Source organism: Megascapheus bottae, chromosome 5 (assembly GCF_031878675.1).
Source record: "Megascapheus bottae isolate mThoBot1 chromosome 5, mThoBot2.hap1, whole genome shotgun sequence".
Classification (NCBI taxonomy): domain Eukaryota; kingdom Metazoa; phylum Chordata; class Mammalia; order Rodentia; family Geomyidae; genus Megascapheus; species Megascapheus bottae.
In genome coordinates this window covers 77,557,279-77,579,274 of record NC_143513.1, presented here as the reverse complement: position 1 = coordinate 77,579,274, position 21,996 = coordinate 77,557,279, and the positions used below count along the sequence as shown (strand labels likewise).

Below are 21,996 nucleotides of genomic sequence, written 5' to 3'. Positions count from 1 at the left end.
AGAGGCCAGGTCTCCTCGGGACATTAGCACTGTCCTTCCTCTGGTTCTTCTGGACAAGTGTCCTCAAGCTCTCAGCTGAGATATGGGAAGGGGAGGCAGTCACCCGGGGCAGAATGTCCTTCTGGTCCTGTGATCCTGCCGTCCCTGACATAGCTGCCCCTGTGTTCCCAGGAGAGCACCCGCTGTCCTTTGCTGCCTGTGTGGGCAGTGAGGAGATCGTCCGGCTGCTCATTGAGCATGGAGCTGACCTTCGCGCCCAAGACTCCCTGGGTAAGAGCGGGGACAAGGTGGGGTGCTGGATGCTGCAGGAGTGTGAGGAGGAGGGGGGCAGCTGGCTAAGGGGAAGAATAGGACTTCGGGCCTGAGGCCACAGTCTCCCCCTTCTTCCCCCAGGAAACACAGTGCTTCACATCCTCATCCTGCAGCCCAACAAAACCTTTGCCTGCCAGATGTACAACCTGCTGCTGTCTTATGATGGAGGGGACCACCTGCAGCCCTTGGAAATGGTGCCCAACCACCAGGGCCTCACCCCCTTCAAGCTGGCCGGAGTGGAGGGCAACACTGTGGTGAGGGTGCCCCCGTGCTTGTCCCAGCCTTTTGGCAGGCAGTAGATGCAGACACTGATCCTTGACATCCAGGTCCCATTCCCATCCCAGCACGGTTCTCTCTGCTCCCGTCCCTTGGCCCTGTTCCTTTTCTTGCCCAATGTATCTCACTGAAGTGTTGGCCACTTATGCAGACTACAGCCCATGCTGAAGCCATCTCCAGTGTCAATGTAGAACCGTGGTCCTCTTGCTCCTCCCATCCCGCCAGGCTTAAAGAGAGTCATGGGGAGGGACAAACCTAGGGGGCAATGAAAGCGTGGGTTCTTCTGCCCTCCAGAGTGGGGTGGTGAAGAGAGCCCCTTCTCTGTCCTCCTGAGCGGGGGTGTTCCATATTCCACACCCGCTTCCTCTCAGATGTTCCAGCACCTGATGCAGAAGCGGAAGCACATCCAGTGGACGTATGGGCCGCTGACCTCCACCCTCTACGACCTCACGGAGATCGACTCTTGGGGAGAAGAGTTGTCCTTTCTGGAGCTCGTGGTCTCTTCCAAGAAACGCGAGGTACTGATGTGAACAAAGGCCAGGGACACTCATCTGAGTGGCTGACATTCAGCACAGATCTCCATATGCTGTGACCTTAGGGTTTAGACATTTTCTGTCTTGCAATGGGAAGAGAAGAGCAAGGCCTCGAAGCCTGTGGAGAATGACTATTCAACACTTGTCTCCTGGACCACTCTCTTCTTTCCCTTTTCTCTCCTAGCCCTTTTCCCTCCCTCTGCTTTATCTTGCTTCCTTTCTTCCTCAGCATATTGCTGTGTCCCAGACACCGTATAAGACACTGAAAACATAGGTGAATAAAACACATTTCCTATCAGTCAACTTCATCATTTTCTAGTGTCTGTCCTTCATAACTGCAGGAGAATGAAGGAGAAATTTTGTTGAGGACTGAAGAAAGAGAAAGAGAGAGAGAGAGAGAGAGAGAGAGAGAGAGAGAGAGAGAGAGAGAGAGAGAGAGAGAGAGCGAGAGCCAGCTGCATGTGATGGCTTGGACTATAATCTCAACACTCAGGAGGCTGAGGCAAGAGGGTTATAATTTTGCGGCCAGATTTGGCTGCGTTGCCTCTTTCTCTCAAACATAAAATAAGATTTAAAAAATAAAAGAAGACAGAACAATGAGAGGAGAGAAAATAGGGAGAAGGGAAGAGGGAGGAAAGGATGGAAGGAAGGAAGGAAAGATGGAAGGAAGGAAGGAAGGAAGATGCTTCTGGATTTTAGAATCATCCAAGCTACTGGTAAAATATAGTTTTTGTTGGTTATCTACATGAGTTTCCTAAGAACGCTTACAGATCCATAAAACATGGAGAATTGTTAATAGTATTGAGAAGAGAAACTGACCAGTCAGTTTGAGTTTTCTCCTTAGAGATAATCTGGAAACAGATGAGCTTGGGATGGAATTTCTTAGGTGTTTAGCACCCTTATTATGCAGATTTTGTGGGCAAGTGTCCTTGGTTATTGTCCTTGAGTGGTTCTCAATATTCTCCTGAGAGTTCCACACATGTAGTGTCCGCCATTTTCTTCTATACCACTGCCTGCCAGGCCCTCTTTTGCTTTCTCTTGCTATCTCCACCCTTAGTTTCAGCAGAGGAGTCCACTGTTTGGCAAAATGAGTCTCTCTGGCTGGGACTACCTCTGTCTCTTGTCTTAGACTGTCAAGACTGTATGGAAATTGCTCATTATGGCTTACTTCCCCTCAAGATTCATTAGGGATGCCATTTCTTTCTGTTAATAATCTCTTCATCTTTGCTTTATATCTGTCATTTTCTTATTTCTAGATACCTCTTCCTGTCTCACATCCCTTTTCATGTGTATCTTAGCCTCTTGCAATGTCTACATATGTCAGAGCCCAGCTCATCTACTTAGCTCATGGCCACATTTCATCAGTTGCTGTGCTGATTTTCTCTACTAGAACAGTCTTTGTAGAGCAAATTGGACTAAGTCTCTGCTTGGATTTCTCAATTGCTTTCCTTCACATTCATAAAAAAAAAAAATGCAACTCCCTACATCAGCATCTACGTTACACAATAATCTGGCTTTATTTCCCATTGTAATTTATATCCACCAATCCCAATAGTCCCAACTACATCTGACCTACAAATGGAAAGTGACTTCTCAAACTTTCCTAGTCTGCTGGCTGCATGACTTCATGGACTGATCCTTTGTAGCTCTGTAGTACTTCATCTGTTAAGGCCTTCGTGATGTATACACCTACTGTTGAGTTCTGGAATCTTTTCTCTGTGATACTTAAACACAAGGTTGGCAGATAGTCAATGGTGACTAGATGTCTGTCAAAGAGATGAGTGACTGGCTGAATACATGAGGACTGTGATGGGGATGGTCTTTCCCCTGGAATACATTGAGGAAACTCAATTCTCCTGGATATGTCGGTCACCCCACACAATGCTCTCTACCACTGCAGGCTCGCCAAATCCTAGAACAGACTCCAGTGAAGGAGTTGGTGAGCCTCAAGTGGAAGAAATACGGGCAGCCCTACTTCTGCGCGCTGGGCGCTCTGTACATGGTCTACATGATCTGCTTCACCGCGTGCTGTGTCTACCGCCCCCTCAAGTTCAGAGAGGGCAACCGCACAAGTCCTCGAGATAACACGGTTCTCCAACAGAAGCTCCTACAGGTGATTCTTCTCCAGAGGTGCAAAGGGACTGGTGTGGGGTGGTGGTGCTGGAGACCAGACCAATGCTATTCAGGAAAGGTCTCCCGTACTCCAGAACTTCTAGGCATCTAACCACCAGAAGTGATTAGGCCAAGAGGGGGAGTCTAATGAGTAAAAGAGTATTCAGGAAGCTATGGATTCTCTCTCTCTCTCTCTCTCTCTCTCTCTCTCTCTCTCTCTCTCTCTCTCTCTCTCTCTACACACACACACACACACACACACACACACACACACACACACACACACACACACACGTAAGCCTGTACTTAACTAGTTTAGGGATACTCGCAAGCTTGGTTTATGGTCTTGTAAAAATTTTGACTCATTCGACTAAAAATAGTCCACCAAGATGTTGCAGGTATAATAGGAAGAAAGAAAACATGAGGAAATTTTTTTCAAGCAAGGAAGAGTGAATGAAGAATTTTTTTCCATTAGTGGGACATATAAACCATAGAAATAACTCATAATAGGGTAAGAACAGGGATAGTTTAGGGCAGCAAGAGAAGATTAACTTCCTACAGTCAAGAAGCAAATACCCTGACGTACATTAGACCAGGGACAATAGCGTGCAATGGAGAGAAGAACAAAGCAAAAAACTCCAAAATAAGTAATAACATTTGGTTTCTATCATTCTCTCCCCACCATATTTCTCCATATTTCTCTCTGCTTCCTCAGAAGCATTTGTTGAGCTCTTTCTCTCACATTAAAATGGTCGTTTTACATGTTTACAGTATAGATACTATTTTGCCAGAACAGTTGGATTGAGGCAGTTAATCACCCCAATTTCCTGTGTATTATCTCTTTCTTTTTGTGGAAGAAAGAATTATATGCAAACATGTTTCTTTGGTCCAGATAGTCTAAAGATCCCGTCTATGTTTCTTAAGATGAGGATAAGTATAATTATATATAAATGTCTGTCCATTCTTCTTTTTTCCTTTCTTATTCTTTCTTCCTTTCTCCTTGGCATTTCTACTGTTTTGTTTTGTTAGCTTAGGTCAAAGCTGCTTTGGCTCAAAGACTTTTAAATTATCTATGTTCAGTGAATAAGAGAGTTAAGACTACAGAAGTAAGAGGGTTAGTTAGTAAAGAACACCAAGGAAAAATCTTTATTCCTCAGCATTAATCCCTGAGCTTGGCCCCAAGTTCATGGAATATTTGTGTTCCTTAGAAGTAAGTCAATTTGGATTGGAATGAGGGTTCCCTCACTTATCATTGTGATTGACCATTTTGCTTTTCAACTGTACAAAATTTGTTAGCTAGTGGGAAAAATGTTTATTACTTGAAAGTCTTAGAAATGTAAAAGTGAACAAATATGATACATTGTTGAATGCATTTGTCCACCAGTTAATGTCATCTTTTCTTAAACGAATGAACATACTCTAATAGCTAACTATATGAATAAGTCTGTAATTCTGGGCTCTTGATCACTCTAGGATTTCTTAGGTGGATCTTTTAGGAGCTGCAGAAATCACAGGACTCCAGGACCATGTAGATCACTTCTAGTTTAATTTCCTGGATTTTATGAGAGCAGTCTAGCAGTAGCATATCAGAACATTTGAAATGAAGGGAAATATTATCTCTATTTCTGTGAGGCAATATAAATTACACAAAAGCTAATGTATGGAATCATGGAATTAGCTCAGCTTTATCCACTTTTGGAAATGACTTAATGACTCTAAGATACTTCTTTTTTTTTTTTTTGCCAGTCCTGGGCTTGAGCTCAGGGCCTGAGCACTGTCCTTGGACTTTCTCAAGGCTAGAGCTCTACCACTTAAGCCTCAGCACCACTTCCGGGGTTTTCTATATATGTGGTACCAAGGAATTGAACCCGGGTCTTCGTGCATGCTAGGCAAGCACTCTACCACTAGGCCAAACTCCCGGCCCCTCTAAGATGCTTCTTTATTCAGACATAAAAGATATACTTCTTTCAGGTTTTCCCAAGAATTCTATTGATTGGAATTAATTTCCTCTTGCATTCAATTTCTGTTTGGTCTAGTTGAGATCAACATATATTCTGTCTTTAGTTCTATTCCCAGGTGACTGGGATATTCAAAGTCTGGAATCAGTAGGCTTAGATTTTAGTCCTGATTTTGTAATTAAATAGTTGTTTGACTTCAAGCAAATCCTCCTTGAACAAATCCTGCTAGATTTGTGTTCTTCACAATGATAGCAGGTTAGAAACCTGGAAAGCAGGAAAAGACAGGAATGAAGGAAAGAAAGAAGAAAGGACAAAAGGAGCAAAAGAAGAAGGAAGAGAGGAAGGAAAGGAGGGAGGGAGGAGGGAGGGAGGAGGGAGTATGGAGTGAGAGAGAAAGAGAGAGAGAGAGAACAGCTACTATGCTGGAACTTAATAAATTGAAGTCAGACTATCTGAAGTAGAGGCCTTGGTGGGTTTTGTGGTTGTTGTTTTTCTGTTATTTGTTTTTGTTTTTTGTTGGTCCTGGAGCTTGGACTCTGTGCCTGGGCACTGTCCCTGAGCTCTTCAGCTTCAAGGCTACCACCCTACCTCTTGAGCCACAGCATGATTTCACATTTTCTAGTGATTAATTGAAGAGAATCTCATGGTCTTTAGTGCCCTGGCTGGCTTTGAACTGTGATCCTCAGATCTCAGCCTCCTGAGTAGCTAGGATTACAGGCATGAGCCACCATGCCCAGCTATGGCCTTTGTGTTTTTAAGGGGCTCTTTTAGTAACTGATAGTCAGTTAGAGCCGCGAACTAGCAGATTCTTTCTTCAAGATTTATTCCAAGTTCCACCAGGTCATTTAGATTTTCAGTACACTGTTTGGTTATAAGGGCATTGATTTTTACCCTTCAACACAAATCTTTTTGTCTCTTAGAAAATAATCCTTCAAGCTCTTCTTTGTGATTTCCTCCTCTAGAATGGTTTCACTAATTCTGTCATGAAGCAAATACAGCTGAATAATTTTCCCAGTGTTAGAATTGAACATCCATGGCTTATGCAAAATACAATATAGTGTTCTGCCTGTTACAGGCATCTGATTTATATTGATCAAGTGAGCATATGCATAGATATTTCATTAAAAACAGCTTATCGTTAAACACGGTTTTTATTTTCCCTATGGTAAGAAAAGAGGAGGGTTCTGAGAGAGGATATATATTGAGGCCTGCTGCCCCAGGAGGCCAGAGATTTTTTAACAATCTAGGTCTCTGAATTGAAATCCTGGTGAACAGCAGATCAAAAGAGGGTTAGATGGCCAGGAGTTTGGCCTAGTGGTAGAGTGCTTGCCTAGCATGCACGAAGACCTGGGTTCAATTCCTCGGTACCACATACACAGAAAAAAGCCAGAAGTGGTGCTGAGGCTCAAGTGGTAGAGCTCTAGCCTTGAGAAAGTCCAAGGACAGTGTTCAGGCCTTGAGCTCAAGCCCACCACTGGCAAAAAAAAAAAAGAGGATTATATGCAGAGGGAATTCTTACACAAAGGTTTAGAGACAGGAAAATCATCCTCAAAGTCTATGCAATCAAAGGAGAGATACTAGAACGTGGGGAACAGGGTTGGCTACTGCCAGCTCTGTAATGCTTTCCAGACATACTCTTGCCAAATTATACAGGGCACTGCAGATCATCTAAAAGATTTCACTTTATCCCTACAGTAATGGAAAGCTCAGAAGCAAGCTGAACAGGGGAAAGAATCAATCAGATTAAAAAGAAGAAAGAGACCATACTTCATCATGGATATTAGTTTTTCAACGAACTTACTAAGAAATAGCAATTAATATATAATTTTTTGTGAACTTGGGTTAATTCTTGATCCATTGTATGTTTCAAATTATTTTAAAGCTATAAACAGAGATAATCTTTTTAAAAAATGACTATGCTTTCAGGATGCAGAACAGATTTGAGTGAACTAAGGAAGATAGAGAGAGACCAACTGGATATCTATTATAATTTAACAAGCAAGAGATAATGGACAACTGGCATAGGGATGTCATAGGCAAATGGACAGAAAGAGCTGGCATCAGAAGGCTTATCAAAGCAAAACTCAGCACTCCTGTGTAATGGAATGGATGTGGGGAGGGAAAGTGAGGACAGGGGTAGGAATGGCACAGAGTTTCCTATTGATTGTAAATCCTCTTCTACCTGCCACAGTGGGATGGATCTGTCAGCACATCACTATTCCTCAACAATGCTGGGCCATCCAAGGCACCATAGCTGTTTGAAATCCTAAGTGATCTTCAACTCTACGCATGTTTGCTGTGGGGTCCTGATCACCTCTGTAATAGAACAAACACCGGCCACTCCTATCATGTCCTTTTCACTTTCCTTGGTCAACCCCTTGGGGAACTAGTGAAACTGGAGCTGCTGGCAATCAGGCAGAGGTAGGGCCTAAGATGCTACATGTTGTGATTTTTGTCAACCACACTTTGGATGACATCTTCATGGATATTTTAGTAAATAAAATTGTCCCCCTTGAGACAATAGTAGACCTGAGGTCAAGGAGATTAATCACTTTTTAACAGACATTCAGCCAGAAGGGTGGTGCTAGGGTTTGGGTACAAGTATCCTTCATCTTAGAAGCTTTACCTCTAAATATCAAAACAGACCACTTTACCCTTCAAAGTGGAGCACTGGATTCTTATCTTTTCTCTGTGGGGATCCATTGCATTAGAAGCCCATATCTACAGGCTTTGATTTAGTCAGGGTCCACTTTTTCTTGTCAGCTTTGGGTCTTGAACTCAGGGCCTGAGCACTGTCCTTGGGCTTTCTCAGAGCTAGAGCTCTACCACTTGAGCCACAGAAACCTTTCTGGCTTTTTCTGTGTATGTGGTACCAAGGAATTGAACCTGGGTCTTTGTGCATGCTAGGCAAGTACTCTACCACTAGGCCACTCTCCTGGCATGATCTATTTATATATCCTTACCTAATTTAATCTGTTAGGATGAGAGAGGCCCTGGGATAAATGGGAATGAGGGCAAATATAGAATGCTTCCCATTCCAACTAATGAGCTACTATTAATCCTCCAGCTTTGTTAATCAACAGTATTATTTTTATGTTCTGAGCCCCTATTGCATATAAAGTAAGTCATTACTTCTATGGGAATGGAAAATTGTAACCGGTCCATGTCTACTTGCTTGTCATTTGAAATCTAATACTCAGGAAAGATGAGTTGGTGGAAAGGAAGTCAGTTTGTTTTTTTTGTTTGTTTGTTTTTGCTTGTCATTTCTTTTTTCCTCCTCCTCCTCCTCCTCCTCCTCCTCCTCTTCCTCCTCCTCCTCCTCCTCCTGTAGATGCACAAAGAGGTTATACTTCCATAAGCCAGGTTATGAGTATAATGTTTCTTGGTCAATGTCATCTTTTCCTTAATTCTCCCCCGTTTCCTCTCCTGTTCCTACCCTGAAGTTCTATAGTTCATCTTTGACTTAATGCACATTGAATATAATGATTACATTTTCTCTTCCCTCCACTTCTGTGCTCCCTCTTGCCCGTCCCCCAAAACATGTTTCAGTTTTATTCAAGGGCCAGTATCCAGAGAAGATGAAGTTCTCATCTATCATCTTCCAAGTTTCATCTTGGGAAATGCAGGTACATGAAGTACGTGAGGCACATGAAGCATTGAGCAGGAACACTGCGTCCTGGATAGCGTCTTTATCATTCAGAGCATGTGGTTCCTTCTTTGTTATTTGGCTAGAACATCACTGGAGGACTTTGACCTCCTGGAGCTCTTGTCATTATTTTAAAAAGATATATTGCATTTCTGCAAGGTAAACCTTGTGAGAATTATCACACTTGAAGACAGTCGATACATTGGGGCTGAAGAATAAACAGGGATGTTACATATTACAATGTAATCTGAAGATCAGAAGAAGTTCCAGTTCTGCAAATTTGCAGAAAGGCTATTTGGCAGTGAACAATTTAATCATTTAGGTGTGATTTCTCTTTAGCATTCAGAATGTCAGGCAAAGGGATGGGACATAATCTTGTAAGAAGAATAGAGAGAGGAGAGGAAGCCAGGAGAATGCAGTCATAATAATCAGAGCATTTACTACAGAATAAGGAAAAAATGAGGGGATGGTTGGAGTTAACAGGGATGGGGAAGAATGCTGAAAGCGGTGATACTGATCAAGATGTACTGTACCCATAAACTGATTTGTTTAATGATAACTCCTTTATACAACTTTTTAAAGATAATAAAATACAATTTTAAAAACTAGGGAGGTAACTTGAGTATTTGGGACGCTGCGGGAAGATTGAGTTACAGCCCAGCCTGGACTATGTTAAAACAAGCAAATAAATAAAGTACGAAAAGGAAAATTAAAAAGGAAGGGGCTATACCATTTCAAATGCCAACTCACAAAGGAGTTGTCAGTGTTATGATTTTTCTAAAGACAGTGGCAATTTCTTGGCAGTTTCTTTTTCTGAGAAAATGCAGATTAGGATACCACAGAAACCTGAGATAGTATCTTTTATTAAAATTTAAATCATAAAAGCTCTATACATTTGAATCTATTTCAAACAGCCATAATAATTTTTAGCATTTGTATTAATTAGTGAGAAAGAAGATTTGATGGTTACATTTCCACATGTTTATAATGTATTTTAATCAGTCTTACACCATCTATCCCTCTCCTTTCCTTCCTTTTCCTCTTTCCCCTTTCCCAAAACAATTGCAACTGTTTTTCTTGTTCTATTTTCATAGTTACAAGCAATCTATTTCAGCCAAATTTATTCTCTTTTAACATGTGTTTTAAAATTACTCATCCTCTAGTTTTCTTTTTCCAGTTCCCCTTCTCATCTCTTCCTATGTAGTATCTTAGTTAGATACTGATCTGTGTTTATCCACATACATAGTTAGGTATATGTGTATATGTTATGTATGTGCATGTTCCTGTCTGTATATGTATGTCTACCTTCCACATATAGTGAAAACATACAATGTGATTTTTGTTGTTGTTCATTTGTTTGTTGCTTTGTTTTGTTTTCTGTCAAGTTCTGACTTGAACTCTGGGCCTGGGCACTGTCCCTGAGCTCTTTAGCTCAAGGCTACTGCCCTACTCCTTGAGCCACAGCCCCACTTTTAGTGGTTAATTATAGATAAGAGTTTTATGGACTTTTTCATGTTTTTTAGTGCCTGGCCTGGCTTTGAACCATGATCCTCAGATCTCAGCCTCCTGAGTAGCTAGGATTGCAGGCCTGAGATAGTGCCCCAGCTTGATGTTTTGTTGTTCAAGCTTCTCTGATCTTGCTTGGTATGATCTCCTACAGTGGCACCTATTTTCTTGCAAATAACATGAATTTGTTTATATTGAGGAAACTTAAGCTCTTCTCTCCTCTTTTTATGGCCTAGGTGTTCTCACCTTGGGATATACATCAGAACCATCCACATAGCTTTTTTGTTGTTGTTGTTAGTAAAACAAACAGCAAATTGGCCAAACTTGTTGGGAAAAGACTTGTCAGTTAACTCTGATGGGCAGAGATATTTTGAAACCCCCTTCCTAGTTTAGAAAATTGGAGTAACTCTTCATCAAGAGCCAGCAGGGCCCTTTTCAAGTCTGTGAGCTGAGAGAGAAAAAGGAACTTGACAACTGGACCTTGTGCCCTCCCACTTCCTATCAGAGGCAGTCTACACTTCCCTCTCTTCCCTGTGTGGTGCACACTGGCTTTTTCAACCCATGATTGCCTTCAGCTCTGCTATGCCCTGCTCTGAGCATTTCCTTCACAACAAAGGCCTCAGTCAGCTAGTGTCTTAATTTCATTAAGACAATTTCCAGTAAGGTATAATAAATGGTTAACCTGTGTTGGGGATTTGGTTCTTAACAATTACTAAAATTCCAAGGTACACGGTGATATAAAAATGTTTCAGTCATTGTTGGAAGGCATTTTATTTATTTATTTACTTATTTGTCAGTTGTAGGACTTGAACTCTGAGCCTGGGCACTTTCCCTGAGTTCTTCAGCTGAACGCTACCGTTCTACCACTTTGAGCCATAGCACCATTTCCCATTTTCTGGTGGTTATTTAGAGATAAGAATCTCATATAGACTTTCTAGTGCCCAAGCTGGCTTTGAACTGCAATCCTCAGATCTCAGTGTCCTGAGCAGCTAAGATTACAGGCATGAGCCACGGTTGCCTGCTAAGACATTTATTCTTTAAAGGAGTGTCTGGGAATGAGTATTTCTTGTACACAATTGGAATCTAGAGATATCAAAAAAGACTCATTACTTGACATCCTTTTCCTCATTTTGTCTGCCAAATGGGGTTCACATTTCCATTTTGTGAGTCCTTCTTTACCTCACTTCTTCACCTTAAAGGGAAACTGAAATCAAACCGACAATTTCCCTCTTCTATCCCTCCTTCCTTCTTTCCTAGTGTGGTAATGATACTCATTATATATTACCATATTATATATCAAGGATAAAAAGTTAGAGTGAAATGTGTCTGGTCTCAGGAAGCTGCAAGACATGGAGTTTCCAGATCTTTCCATCTTGGGTGAGGGATGAAAACACAGAGTAGTACCACGTGCCTTCAAGAGGAAAACTTGAGCTGGGAAGAGAAGAACAAAGGCAGCAGAGGAAAGTTGGCTTGGCCTGAGTCTTGACACCTAGGGACTAGGCAGCCAGGCTGAGATGGTAGCAGAGGCACGTTCTGTTTAAGGGCCTGACTCAACAACCAAGGACCCCAATATCTAGGTATGACTATAGCCACAGGCACAGATCAGAGCAGGGAGGGCTTGGTACATCACATTTGTCATCTGGATTTTGTTGTAATTCTTATTTCACAATGAGAATTTCTGAATTAATGAATACATGCTAAAGATTGAAAAATCAAATGACAGAGCTGATGGATAACAACCGCATGCTGGATTGCCCTTGTTCCTCACCCATCTCTCACTGCCAGGGGATAGCCAGCTTGTATTACTTATTGGGTCTTTATTCTGATTGTCTTCCCCATGTAGACAGAATAACATGCTTCTATCTTCATTTGTTAATCAAATTTAGACATTATTTAGTGAATTTCCACTATCGTCAGGATTTAGAAAACACTGTTCAGTGCCATCTTGCCTGTATTTTTTAATCCCCAAAGCACTGAGTAACCAGAAACACCATTTATTTTTATTTATTTATTTTTTGCCAGTCCTAGGTCTTGAACTTCAGGGCCTGAGCATTGTCCTTGGGCTTTCTCAAGGCTAGCGCTCTACCACTGAAGCCACAGCACCATTTCCAGCCTTTTTCTATATATGTGGTACTGAGGAATTGAACCTGGGTCTTTGTGCATGCTAGGCAAGCACTTTTACCAGTAGGCCAAACTCCAGGCCCCCAGAAACAGCATATAAACAGAGAAACAGCCTAGTGATGTCTGCATTTGAGAAAGATCAATTCAGTAGCTTAGAGGGGATGTAGGTAGAAAAGGGGAAAATAGGTGCTGGATAAACCCTATATTAGCCTCCATGTGTTTGCTTTAAGGCCTAAGTTCTGTGAATTCAGGGAGAACCAGGGAATTGGGAGGCTAAACAGAAAGGTCTTTAGAATCAGTACCTGTGATAATTTACTTTGCTGAATATAACCTTGATCAATACCTGAACCTTACTATAAGGATCATAAATCTAGAGAGCTATGAATTAGCCTTTCAAATTAGACAGAAAATCTTGAATATAATCCCCAAAAGGAAAAATAAAAAGCTAAAAACTTAATGGGAAAATGTCATTATTTGGGTTTAAGATTTATTTCTAAAAGTGCCAGGTTGGTTAATCAAACAAAGGTTATCACATTAAGAGACATAAAAAAAATTGATCACTGGACTACAAAAGCCCCTTTCATTGTTAAAGCACTACTATTTTCTTAATTATACAAAGAGAATGTACTCTAACAAGTCTAACTGACATTTAATCTAACTAAAATTGCCCTGAAATCAAAAGCCAAGTTAAAAAAAGGTCAATATTATTTTGTTTATGGAAACTTTTGCACACATTGTATTTTTTCTTTCAAAAAAAGAACAGTTTAAAATGAAAGAAGTAAACAACACCCTGTATCAGAGACAAACAACCCCCAGAGGACAGTCTAGGGCAGGAAGATCCTAGAAAGAGACCAAAGCTCACAGCTTCTGCATTTGCCGCTTACCTGTTATTTGTACAAAGAATACCTCAACCTTCACCTACAGGAAGCTGCTTTGTAAGGGAAAAGGAGCTGGAGAAGAGGAGGCATCTGGAGGTGGAAAGCTTGGTAGCCCACATTGTCCCCAATTTCTCTGTTACTTGCGATTTCACATTTTTCTTTTTTCCTTTTCTCTGACAACTGGTGTCATTCCCTCTCAGTCCTCTGAGGGTGCTCTCATCTCCACAGTGATCCTGGTACCTGTAGCAGAAAAGCTTGTTCCGAGTTCCTCTATACTAAGAAAAGCTTGGTAACCTTTTCTCAACATATGCAACCAAGATATAAAGTTTTAAGAAGAAATTCAGAAATTTGTACAGGAACAGATAGGGCATAGATGCAGCAAGGCAGGCACTTTACCTCCCACCCCACTCTTGTAGGACAAGTTCTTCTACATCTCTGCTCAGGAGAGGCAAGACCATTTTTCTGAGGGTTAAAATCCACAAAACATCTCTAGCCTAGTTTCTACCCTACTCAACATCGACAGTCATAACACAACTACAAGGAATGTGTGAATGGCTCTTCACAAAGCCCATTCAAATATATCATCTAAGATGAGTTTTGCAGTAAGCCTAGGAGGTAAGCATGAGAGCCTGCATTTTACAAACGACAGTCCTCAGATGTAGAGATTTTCCATGACTGGTTCAAGATCTCACTGGAGCTAGTAGGTTCTTGGTCAACAATGGAACCTGAATTCTTCTACATAGTGTGAGATCCGATGAGATTGACAAAGCTAGACTTTTCCCTCTGGACGAAACAATTACAAGGTACTGTAGTCTGTTGTTTTCTTGGCATTTTTTTTTTTGCCAGTCCTGGGCTTGAGCTCAGGGCTTGAGCACTGTCGTTGGACTTTCTCGAGGCTAGAGCTCTACATCTTGAGCCTCAGCATCACTTCTGGCTTTGTTTTGTTTTCTTTTTATTGACAAAGTCTTGTCTCAGGCTGGCCCAGAAGTCACTGTATAGCTCTGGCTATCTTGAACTATTGACTATCTTACCTCAGGCTCCCAAACTGTGTGACCACATCGATTGACCATCACATCTGGCATTGATTTGGGTCTTAGTGCTTTCAAATTTGTCTTTACCTGATCAGTTTACACCTTATGAATTAGTATCCCAACACTTAAAAGATGTGCTATTGCTGAGGTTGTCACTAGAGTCAGTATATAATCTGGTCCCAATGAGGACCACAGTGACGTGATTTTTTTTTTTTGTGGGTCATGGGGCTTGAACTTGGCCTGGGTGCCGTCCCTGAGCTCTTCAGCTCCAGGGTAGCTATCGCCCTACCTTTGAGCCAAGCCTTACTTCCCATTTTCTAATTGGAGATAAGGGTCTCAGGTCCTTTTGTACCCAGGCTGGCTATGAACTTTGATCCTCAGATCTTAACTTCTTGAGTAGCTAGGATCACAGATGTGAGCCACCACAACTGGCTCACAGTGAAGTGATTTTGACAGAATATTCTTCATCTTGAATAGACCTTAGAGGCTACACATAATTGTCCAAAGGGGTTTGAATCTCCACATACCAGAAAGCAATTCTTGTCCTGAACTTCCTCCGCAGGAGGCCTATGTGACTTACCAGGATAATATCCGGCTGGTGGGGGAGCTGGTGACTGTCATTGGAGCTGTAATTATCCTGCTTCTGGAGGTGAGGCGCAGAGAGTGGGAGCCCCAGGTGAAGGCCACTCATCTGAGGTCCCTAGAACAAACTTTGAGCTGATACTGTTTTGTTTTACTCTCCTCTCTCTAGATCCCAGACATTTTCAGAGTCGGAGCCTCTCGGTATTTTGGACAGACGATCCTGGGAGGTCCATTTCATGTCATTATGTGAGTGTCTTCCATTTCCTGCCCTTACCTACTGGCATTACTCTAGGTGTGTCCAGTTCATTCTTGGACGTCGTGATAACTGATGACCCTAAGTCTAAGGATTTCTCTTCAAGTGGGTTTTTATTTTACCTACATGCGTGTTTTGGATGTTGGGTTTAGTCCTCACATCAAAGTTTCACAGTTGGTACCAGCCAAACCACCTCCATATTAGAGGGAAGTGGCAACATTCCCAGTGCACGTCTCACTCTCGGCTTCCTGCTCCCTCCACAGCATCACTTATGCCTCCCTTGTGCTGGTGACCATGGTGATGAGGCTCACAAACTTGAATGGGGAAGTGGTCCCCATCTCCTTGGCCCTGGTGTTGGGCTGGTGCAGTGTGATGTACTTCGCGCAAGGATTTCAGATGCTGGGTCCCTTCACCATCATGATCCAGAAGGTCAGTGCTCTGGATCTCTCTGGCTCAGCCACAGGATTTTGGTAGATGAAGATGGGGACAGGTATGAAGAGAAACTGCTGCTCTGAGTAGAGCAGGTGGAACCATAGAGACTTCCTGATCTGTCAGAAATACCATCTCAGAGACCAAGAAGAAAGAATCACCCCAGCCTCCCTTCTTTTGTGTCTCTGATAGATGATATTTGGAGACTTAATGCGTTTCTGCTGGCTTATGGCTATGGTCATCCTGGGATTTGCCTCAGGTAAGAAGAGTTTATTCTTCTTGGTCATATGATGTGGAATTTCAAAAAGGACGTTTGCTTTTACTTCTAATCCCGGGTCTCATCTATGCTATATTTCATCATCCTTATTGTCTTCTGATGAAAACTGAGTCTAAACTCACACCTTCATTTATAGATTCAAATCCACTGAGGTTTGCCGGGTGCTGTGGCTCATGCCTGTAATCCTAGCTACTCGGGAGGCTGAGATCTGGAGATCAAGGTTCAAAGCCAGCCCAGGCACAAAAATACTTAAGACTCTTATCTCCAATTAACCTCTAAAAAATAATAAGTGGGGCTTGGCTCAAGGGTAGATGGTAGCCTTGAGCTGAAGAGCTCAGGGACAGTATCCAGGCCAAGTTCAAGCCCCATGACCTACAAAACAAGCAAACAAAAGACAAAACAAAATCACTGAGGTTGGCTGAGAAGATAAACCTATGGGTTTGGGGCCAGTACCATTTATGTTGACTAACTTTTCTGTAAGACCATTAAACTAAAGCTGGGAAAGGCCTTTGGTGAGAAAAGGGGACATTAAACAGGAAACAATGGAAAGTCTTTTCTTAAAAAATACACATGAAGCTGGGCACCAGTGGCTCATGGCTGTAATTCTAGAGATTCAGGATTTTGAAATCTCAGGATTGAGGTTCAAAGCTAGCCTGGGCAGAAAAGTCTATGAGATTCTGGCAATAAGCCAGAAGTAGAGCCGTGGCTCAAGTGGTAGAGTACCTGCCTTAAGCACAAAAGCTAAGAGAGAGCATCCAAGACCCTGAGTTCAGGCCTCAGAACAAACAACAGCTACAACAGAAACTACAAGATCAAAGAGAAAGATGTAATGTTTCACTCTCCTGTGTTTGCAGTTCAAATGAAGAGAGGTTAAAGTATTCACAAAATGAACTCTCATTCTATAGGTAGTCATTTAAAGTCGGGGGGAGGCAAAAGTGAAGATATTTTTAAAGGGGATACAAGCAAAGAGGTTGGAAAGTTTGGCGCATGGCAGAGCAAACCAAAAGAGGAGCTATAAAAAGGGTCTGAGAGAATTCACAAGCAAAATGCCAGAAGTGGAAATGTGGCTTAAGTGGTAGAGTGCCAGCCTTGAGTGAAAAGGCTAAAGGAAATCTGTAGGCCCTGCATTCTAGCCTCAGAATTGACACCCTCCCTCCCCATCCCCTAAACAGTGTTACAGTATTAGAATCATTTTCTATAAATTTCTCTAAATGATCCTATTGGCCACAGAGCATGGTTTTTTCTTTTTTTTCTAAAATGGGAGGCGATTCTTTGCCTGGGATCCTATTTCTGCTCTTGGATTCTGCTGGTTCAGTACTCTGTATACACAGAAGCCAACTTAATGGGTTCATGTTGTTGTAAGAGCCAGGATACTCAACTACCATCAGCCAGAAGGCTCCATACTGAGCAGGAATAACTTTGCCATGAGGGGCCAAGTTCACCTAGGGAATCTCAGAATGGTAAGTACTTATCATGAAGCCATCAAGATTAAAAGAAGAAGAAGAAAAGAAGAAGAAGAAGAAGAAGAAGAAGAAGAAGAAGAAGAAGAAGAAGAAGAAGAGGAGGAGGAGGAGGAGGAGGAGGAGGAGGAGGAGAAGGAGAAGGAGAAGGAGAAGGAGAAGAAGAAGAAGAAGAAGAAGAAGAAGAAGAAGAAGAAGAAGAAGAAGAAGAAGAAGAAGAAGAAGAAGAAGAAGGAGGTGGCTCTTCTTTTAGCCTTATCATGTGCTCTGTTGTTTAAAATTGCTGAAGATTCCAAGCATTCTTTTTAACAACTTATCTTTCAAATATTTAGTTTTCTACAAGGTAAGAATCTGTTAGGTAACTTATTATGCACATACACGAACAATGATTTTTGATAAATGCTTGGGTATTATCATTACACAGCACAATAAACATGGGTAGTCATAGAATACCTTAGAGAAAGCCAGTTGTACAAGTAACTGTATTTAGACATGTGTGATTGTGTCTATCTGTGTAAGTGTAGGTATACATATATACACACATATGTATGTATCTACACAGATATAGGCATATATATGTATATATATACATATATGTGTAGCTATGTGTATATATATGCATGTATATATCAGAAGTAGAACTAATTCTAACCAGGTCTGCACTTACTGTGATAATTCAACTTCTTTCCATATATCTTCTTTCTGGGCGGAGCAGCATTCTATGTCATTTTCCAGACAGAAGACCCAGCCAATCTGGGGGAATTCTCTAACTACCCCACAGCCCTGTTCAGTACCTTCGAGCTGTTCCTCACCATCGTCGATGCCCCTGCCAACTACAGTGTGGATCTGCCTGTCATGTATAGCCTCACTTACTCTGCCTTTGCCATCATTGCCACCCTGCTCATGCTCAACCTCTTCATTGCCATGATGGGGGACACTCACTGGCGCGTGGCCCAGGAGAGGGACGAGCTCTGGAGAGCCCAGGTGAAATGCTTAGCCTCAGCCTTGCTACATGGCCGACAATGGAGGGAACATTCAAAGTAGGATGGGAAAAGTCATAGAACAAGCCAGTGGTGTCGTCTCCGGCTGTGAGATGTAGATACACTGATGTGCGTGGGAATGGGGCGAGATGGAAGGTACAGGTAACAAGTCAGGCATTTCGTTCACAAAACCACAGTGTTTCAGAGATGGCTATGTGCTGGGATGTGTTTAGGAGCTGGGCCCCAGACACGATAGGTAGGTTAGAAATATACAATAAACAAACCACCTGACAGAAGGCTGCAAAGTTACAGAAGGAGAAGTGCCACAGAGAAATGCGTCTATTAAGAAGGACGCAACTCTCTGCACATCACCTTTGTGATAACACTCACATTTTTAAAGTAAAACAAAAAGAAGAAGAATGCAACTAAGGAACCTAACTAAGGGCTGCGGGCTGGAGGGTCTTGGCAGGCGTGCTAATAGAGGAGAGGCCTGCTTGTTTTGTGTCTGTTTGGGAGAATCTCCTGACTACCTAGTACATGGTGAAGGCTGGTCTGCTTTAACCAATGGATTGAAAATGGTGAAGGAGTGACCCTCTGGATCAAACAAAAAGAGAGGTTGGATCATGGCAACTAATGCCATGAACGTCTATTTTGGGGAAAAGAGTAGCAACCTTGGCAGAAAGCACAAAATGACTGGAAGTCCTAAATTGGAACGAATCTGATGCAGCTAGGAAACCAAGGGAAGTAGGAACTGGTGACAGAGAGAATACAAGGACATGACCCCTACATTTTAAAATGTCCAGCTCTTTCCACTACTAAGGACTCCTGACCTTTCCAGTGCACACTCTGTTCTTGTGCTAACAGACCATGATCCTTTTGAAACTTTAATGGTCTTTGATGATGGGGAGCTGTGAGATACAAAGAGAGGTCATGCCTTCCCTTGCTTTGGGCATAACACTACTATCAATAACATTTAAAAATAGAGTCAAGTCTTCGAGCAAATACTTGGCTCTTTCTAAGCTTATGATCAACTAGCACATGACTGAGCCTTAGCTGAGCTCTTTAGACATAAATGTAGTGCCACACGTTTGTGTCACTGACTGAAGGACAGCATTCCAGTTTAGTCAGATCATTCTACATTGCCTTTGTCACTGTGTCTATCATGTATCCCTCCCAGTTTTGTGTCACAGATACGTTTGATAAGTTTAATTTCTGTGTTAATGAGGGCTGGGCAAAGGACAGAACACAAGGCCTGCTACTAGAAACTTCCCTGCCAAGTATGCAGCTATTTATTAATCAATCCCTTTTCATCTCAAGATATGGACGCTTCATTTTCTGTGAACTCCTTGAACTGGAACAGTATCATTTCATCCCTGTGGTCATACAGAGGCTATTTAACCATTTTCTTTAAATCAGAATCATTGGTTGGTGGCTTTTCTATGACAAAAGGAAATGAAATTAGTTCACAATGATTCATAGTCCAGAGGTTGGAATGATCACCTAGGAGTCAATGTTTTCTTCAAAACATAAAAGATTCTGTTTTTGAGAGAGAGAGAGAGAGAGAGAGAGAGAGAGAGAGAGGGAGAGAGAGAGAGGGAGGGAGGGAGGGGGGGGCTAAGTATCTTCCTGGTGCAGGCTGGCTCATTGTGTAGGTTGCTGTGGAGCCAGCCCCATTGTATTGTTATGAGCACCGTGTCTTTCTGAACCTGGTGTCTCTTGCTGAGACTCTCAGAGACTCTCGGGTCCTTCCAGGTCGTGGCCACCACGGTGATGCTGGAGAGGAAGATGCCTCGTTTCCTATGGCCTCGATCGGGGATCTGCGGTTGTGACTATGGCCTGGGGGACCGCTGGTTCTTGAGGTGGGTGCCAGTGTGTATGCGTGACCTGGGGACTTGGGTGCATCACGGAAGCAAGAGCCACTGGGTGATGATGTCACCAGACTGTGGACGTCTATCCCGCAGAAAGAGATGGAGCTGCAATGGAGGGGTTACAAAGAGTCTTGGAGCCAGCTCATGCCTGTCATCCTAACTACTCAGGAGGCTGAGATCTGAGGATCATGGTTCAAAGCCAGGCCAGGCACTAAAGTCTATGAGACTCTTATCTTCAATTAACCACTAAAAAACTGAAGTGGAGCTGTGGCTTAAGCCATAGGGCGGTAGCCTTGAGCTGAAGAGCTCAGGGACAGTGCCAAGGTCCAAGGGTAGGGTGGTAGCCTTGAGCTGAAGAGTTCCGGGACAGTGCCCAGGCCCTGAGTTAAAGCCCCATGACAGATTTTTTAAAAAAAAGAAAAGATTCTCAGGGTAGTGGTGGTTTTGTATTGTGATCTTGCTCCAATGAGCAAGATCCAACTTGCTTTAGTGTTTTCTACTTGTCCCCTTCCATTTTACTCTGGTCTTGAATCTAACTTCCTTCCAGATTATTCTATCCTTATCTCCTGACCTGGCACTCCTTTCCCTAAGGCGTTTCCTGAATTGCATCTTCTCGAAGTTGTGGCTCCTTAACTGATTATTTTCTCTTTCACATTCCCATCAGTCAGTGCCATACACATATCCTGAAACCCTCCAAGTCTAATTGCTCTTCCTCTTTCCTTGGCTTCCTAGTTGAGCCTCTTCTCCACCTCCTCCTCCTCTGGTCCTAGATGTTCTTCCTGCATCAATCCTGGTCCTCACCTCTTCTAGCCTTCCCATTGGATTTCTTCCTTGCTCACCTCTGCTGTCCTGTCTCTCCTCAGGTCAGTGAAATTCCTTCTGCTTTCTCTTCAACAGAGTTGAGAACCATCAGGACCAGAATCCTTTCCGGGTGCTTCGTTATGTGGAAGCTTTCAAATGTTCAGACAAAGAAGACGGACAGGAGCGGATGTCTGAAAAACGGCCCTCCATAGCTGAGAGTGAGACTCTAGCTAGGTCTTCTCTGGTCTTCCAGACACCCTCCCTGTCCAGGACCACATCCCAAAGCAGCAGCAGCCATCGGGGCTGGGCGATCCTTCGTCGAAACACTCTGGGACACTTGAATATCGGACTGGACATTGGTGAAGGGGATGGAGAGGAGATCTATCATTTTTGATGAGGAATCTGGACAGGGGTAGAAAGGGAGAAGATATCTGCATATACAGGCATCTAGCTCCCATGTTCATTAGTGAATCCTGAGAAGGTGTAGATAGAAGAGTTTCTAAAGGATGCCATTCACATCAGCATTTCTGGACACAGTCAATGTTGTATATATTGTATGGGTTCCTGGAGGTCTCACATGTTGGGAGAAAAATTGTAGCTGCCAACTGAAGACACATGGTAGGGGGGCTAGATTGATATCAGGATCCTCTGTTCTTGATCATGTAGGCACCAGTATTCTAGCAAGACTGTAGTTCCATGGGGCTACTTGTAGCGAGAGCTAGCATACCATAGAGATTATGGTTCTTCCTCTTTTTCTGCCCCTCTGTAAGACTCTCTGTGCCTAGCAACCAAGCTCCAGATGAAAAACTGCAAGAAGAAAAGCTCTTTCGCTTCATTTTCTTTAAAATTTCTCTTATTGTAGCAAAATGCACGTAATATCAAATTTGCCATTTTAAGCAATTTTAGATGTATAATTTAGTGACAAAAAGTGCATCCAAACTGGTGTAGAAGCATCACCACAGATATTTTTCAT

General features: G+C 42.6%; 1 protein-coding gene across 1 annotated transcript in view; it reads left to right on the top strand.

The window, feature by feature from the left end:
- LOC150063703 (transient receptor potential cation channel subfamily V member 5) overlaps positions 1-21,530 on the top strand; it is a 28,586-nt gene extending 7,056 nt beyond the window's left edge. Inside the window, exons 6-16 of the mRNA XM_090333440.1 lie at positions 172-270; positions 394-566; positions 960-1,106; positions 3,022-3,234; positions 14,936-15,022; positions 15,125-15,201; positions 15,472-15,637; positions 15,830-15,896; positions 18,090-18,358; positions 20,107-20,213; positions 21,120-21,530. Coding sequence (XP_090189566.1) covers positions 172-270; positions 394-566; positions 960-1,106; positions 3,022-3,234; positions 14,936-15,022; positions 15,125-15,201; positions 15,472-15,637; positions 15,830-15,896; positions 18,090-18,358; positions 20,107-20,213; positions 21,120-21,417 — 1,703 coding nt within the window. The 3' untranslated portion in view covers positions 21,418-21,530. The remainder of the gene's footprint in view (positions 1-171; positions 271-393; positions 567-959; positions 1,107-3,021; positions 3,235-14,935; positions 15,023-15,124; positions 15,202-15,471; positions 15,638-15,829; positions 15,897-18,089; positions 18,359-20,106; positions 20,214-21,119) is intronic.
- The last annotated feature ends 466 nt before the right edge of the window (positions 21,531-21,996 follow it).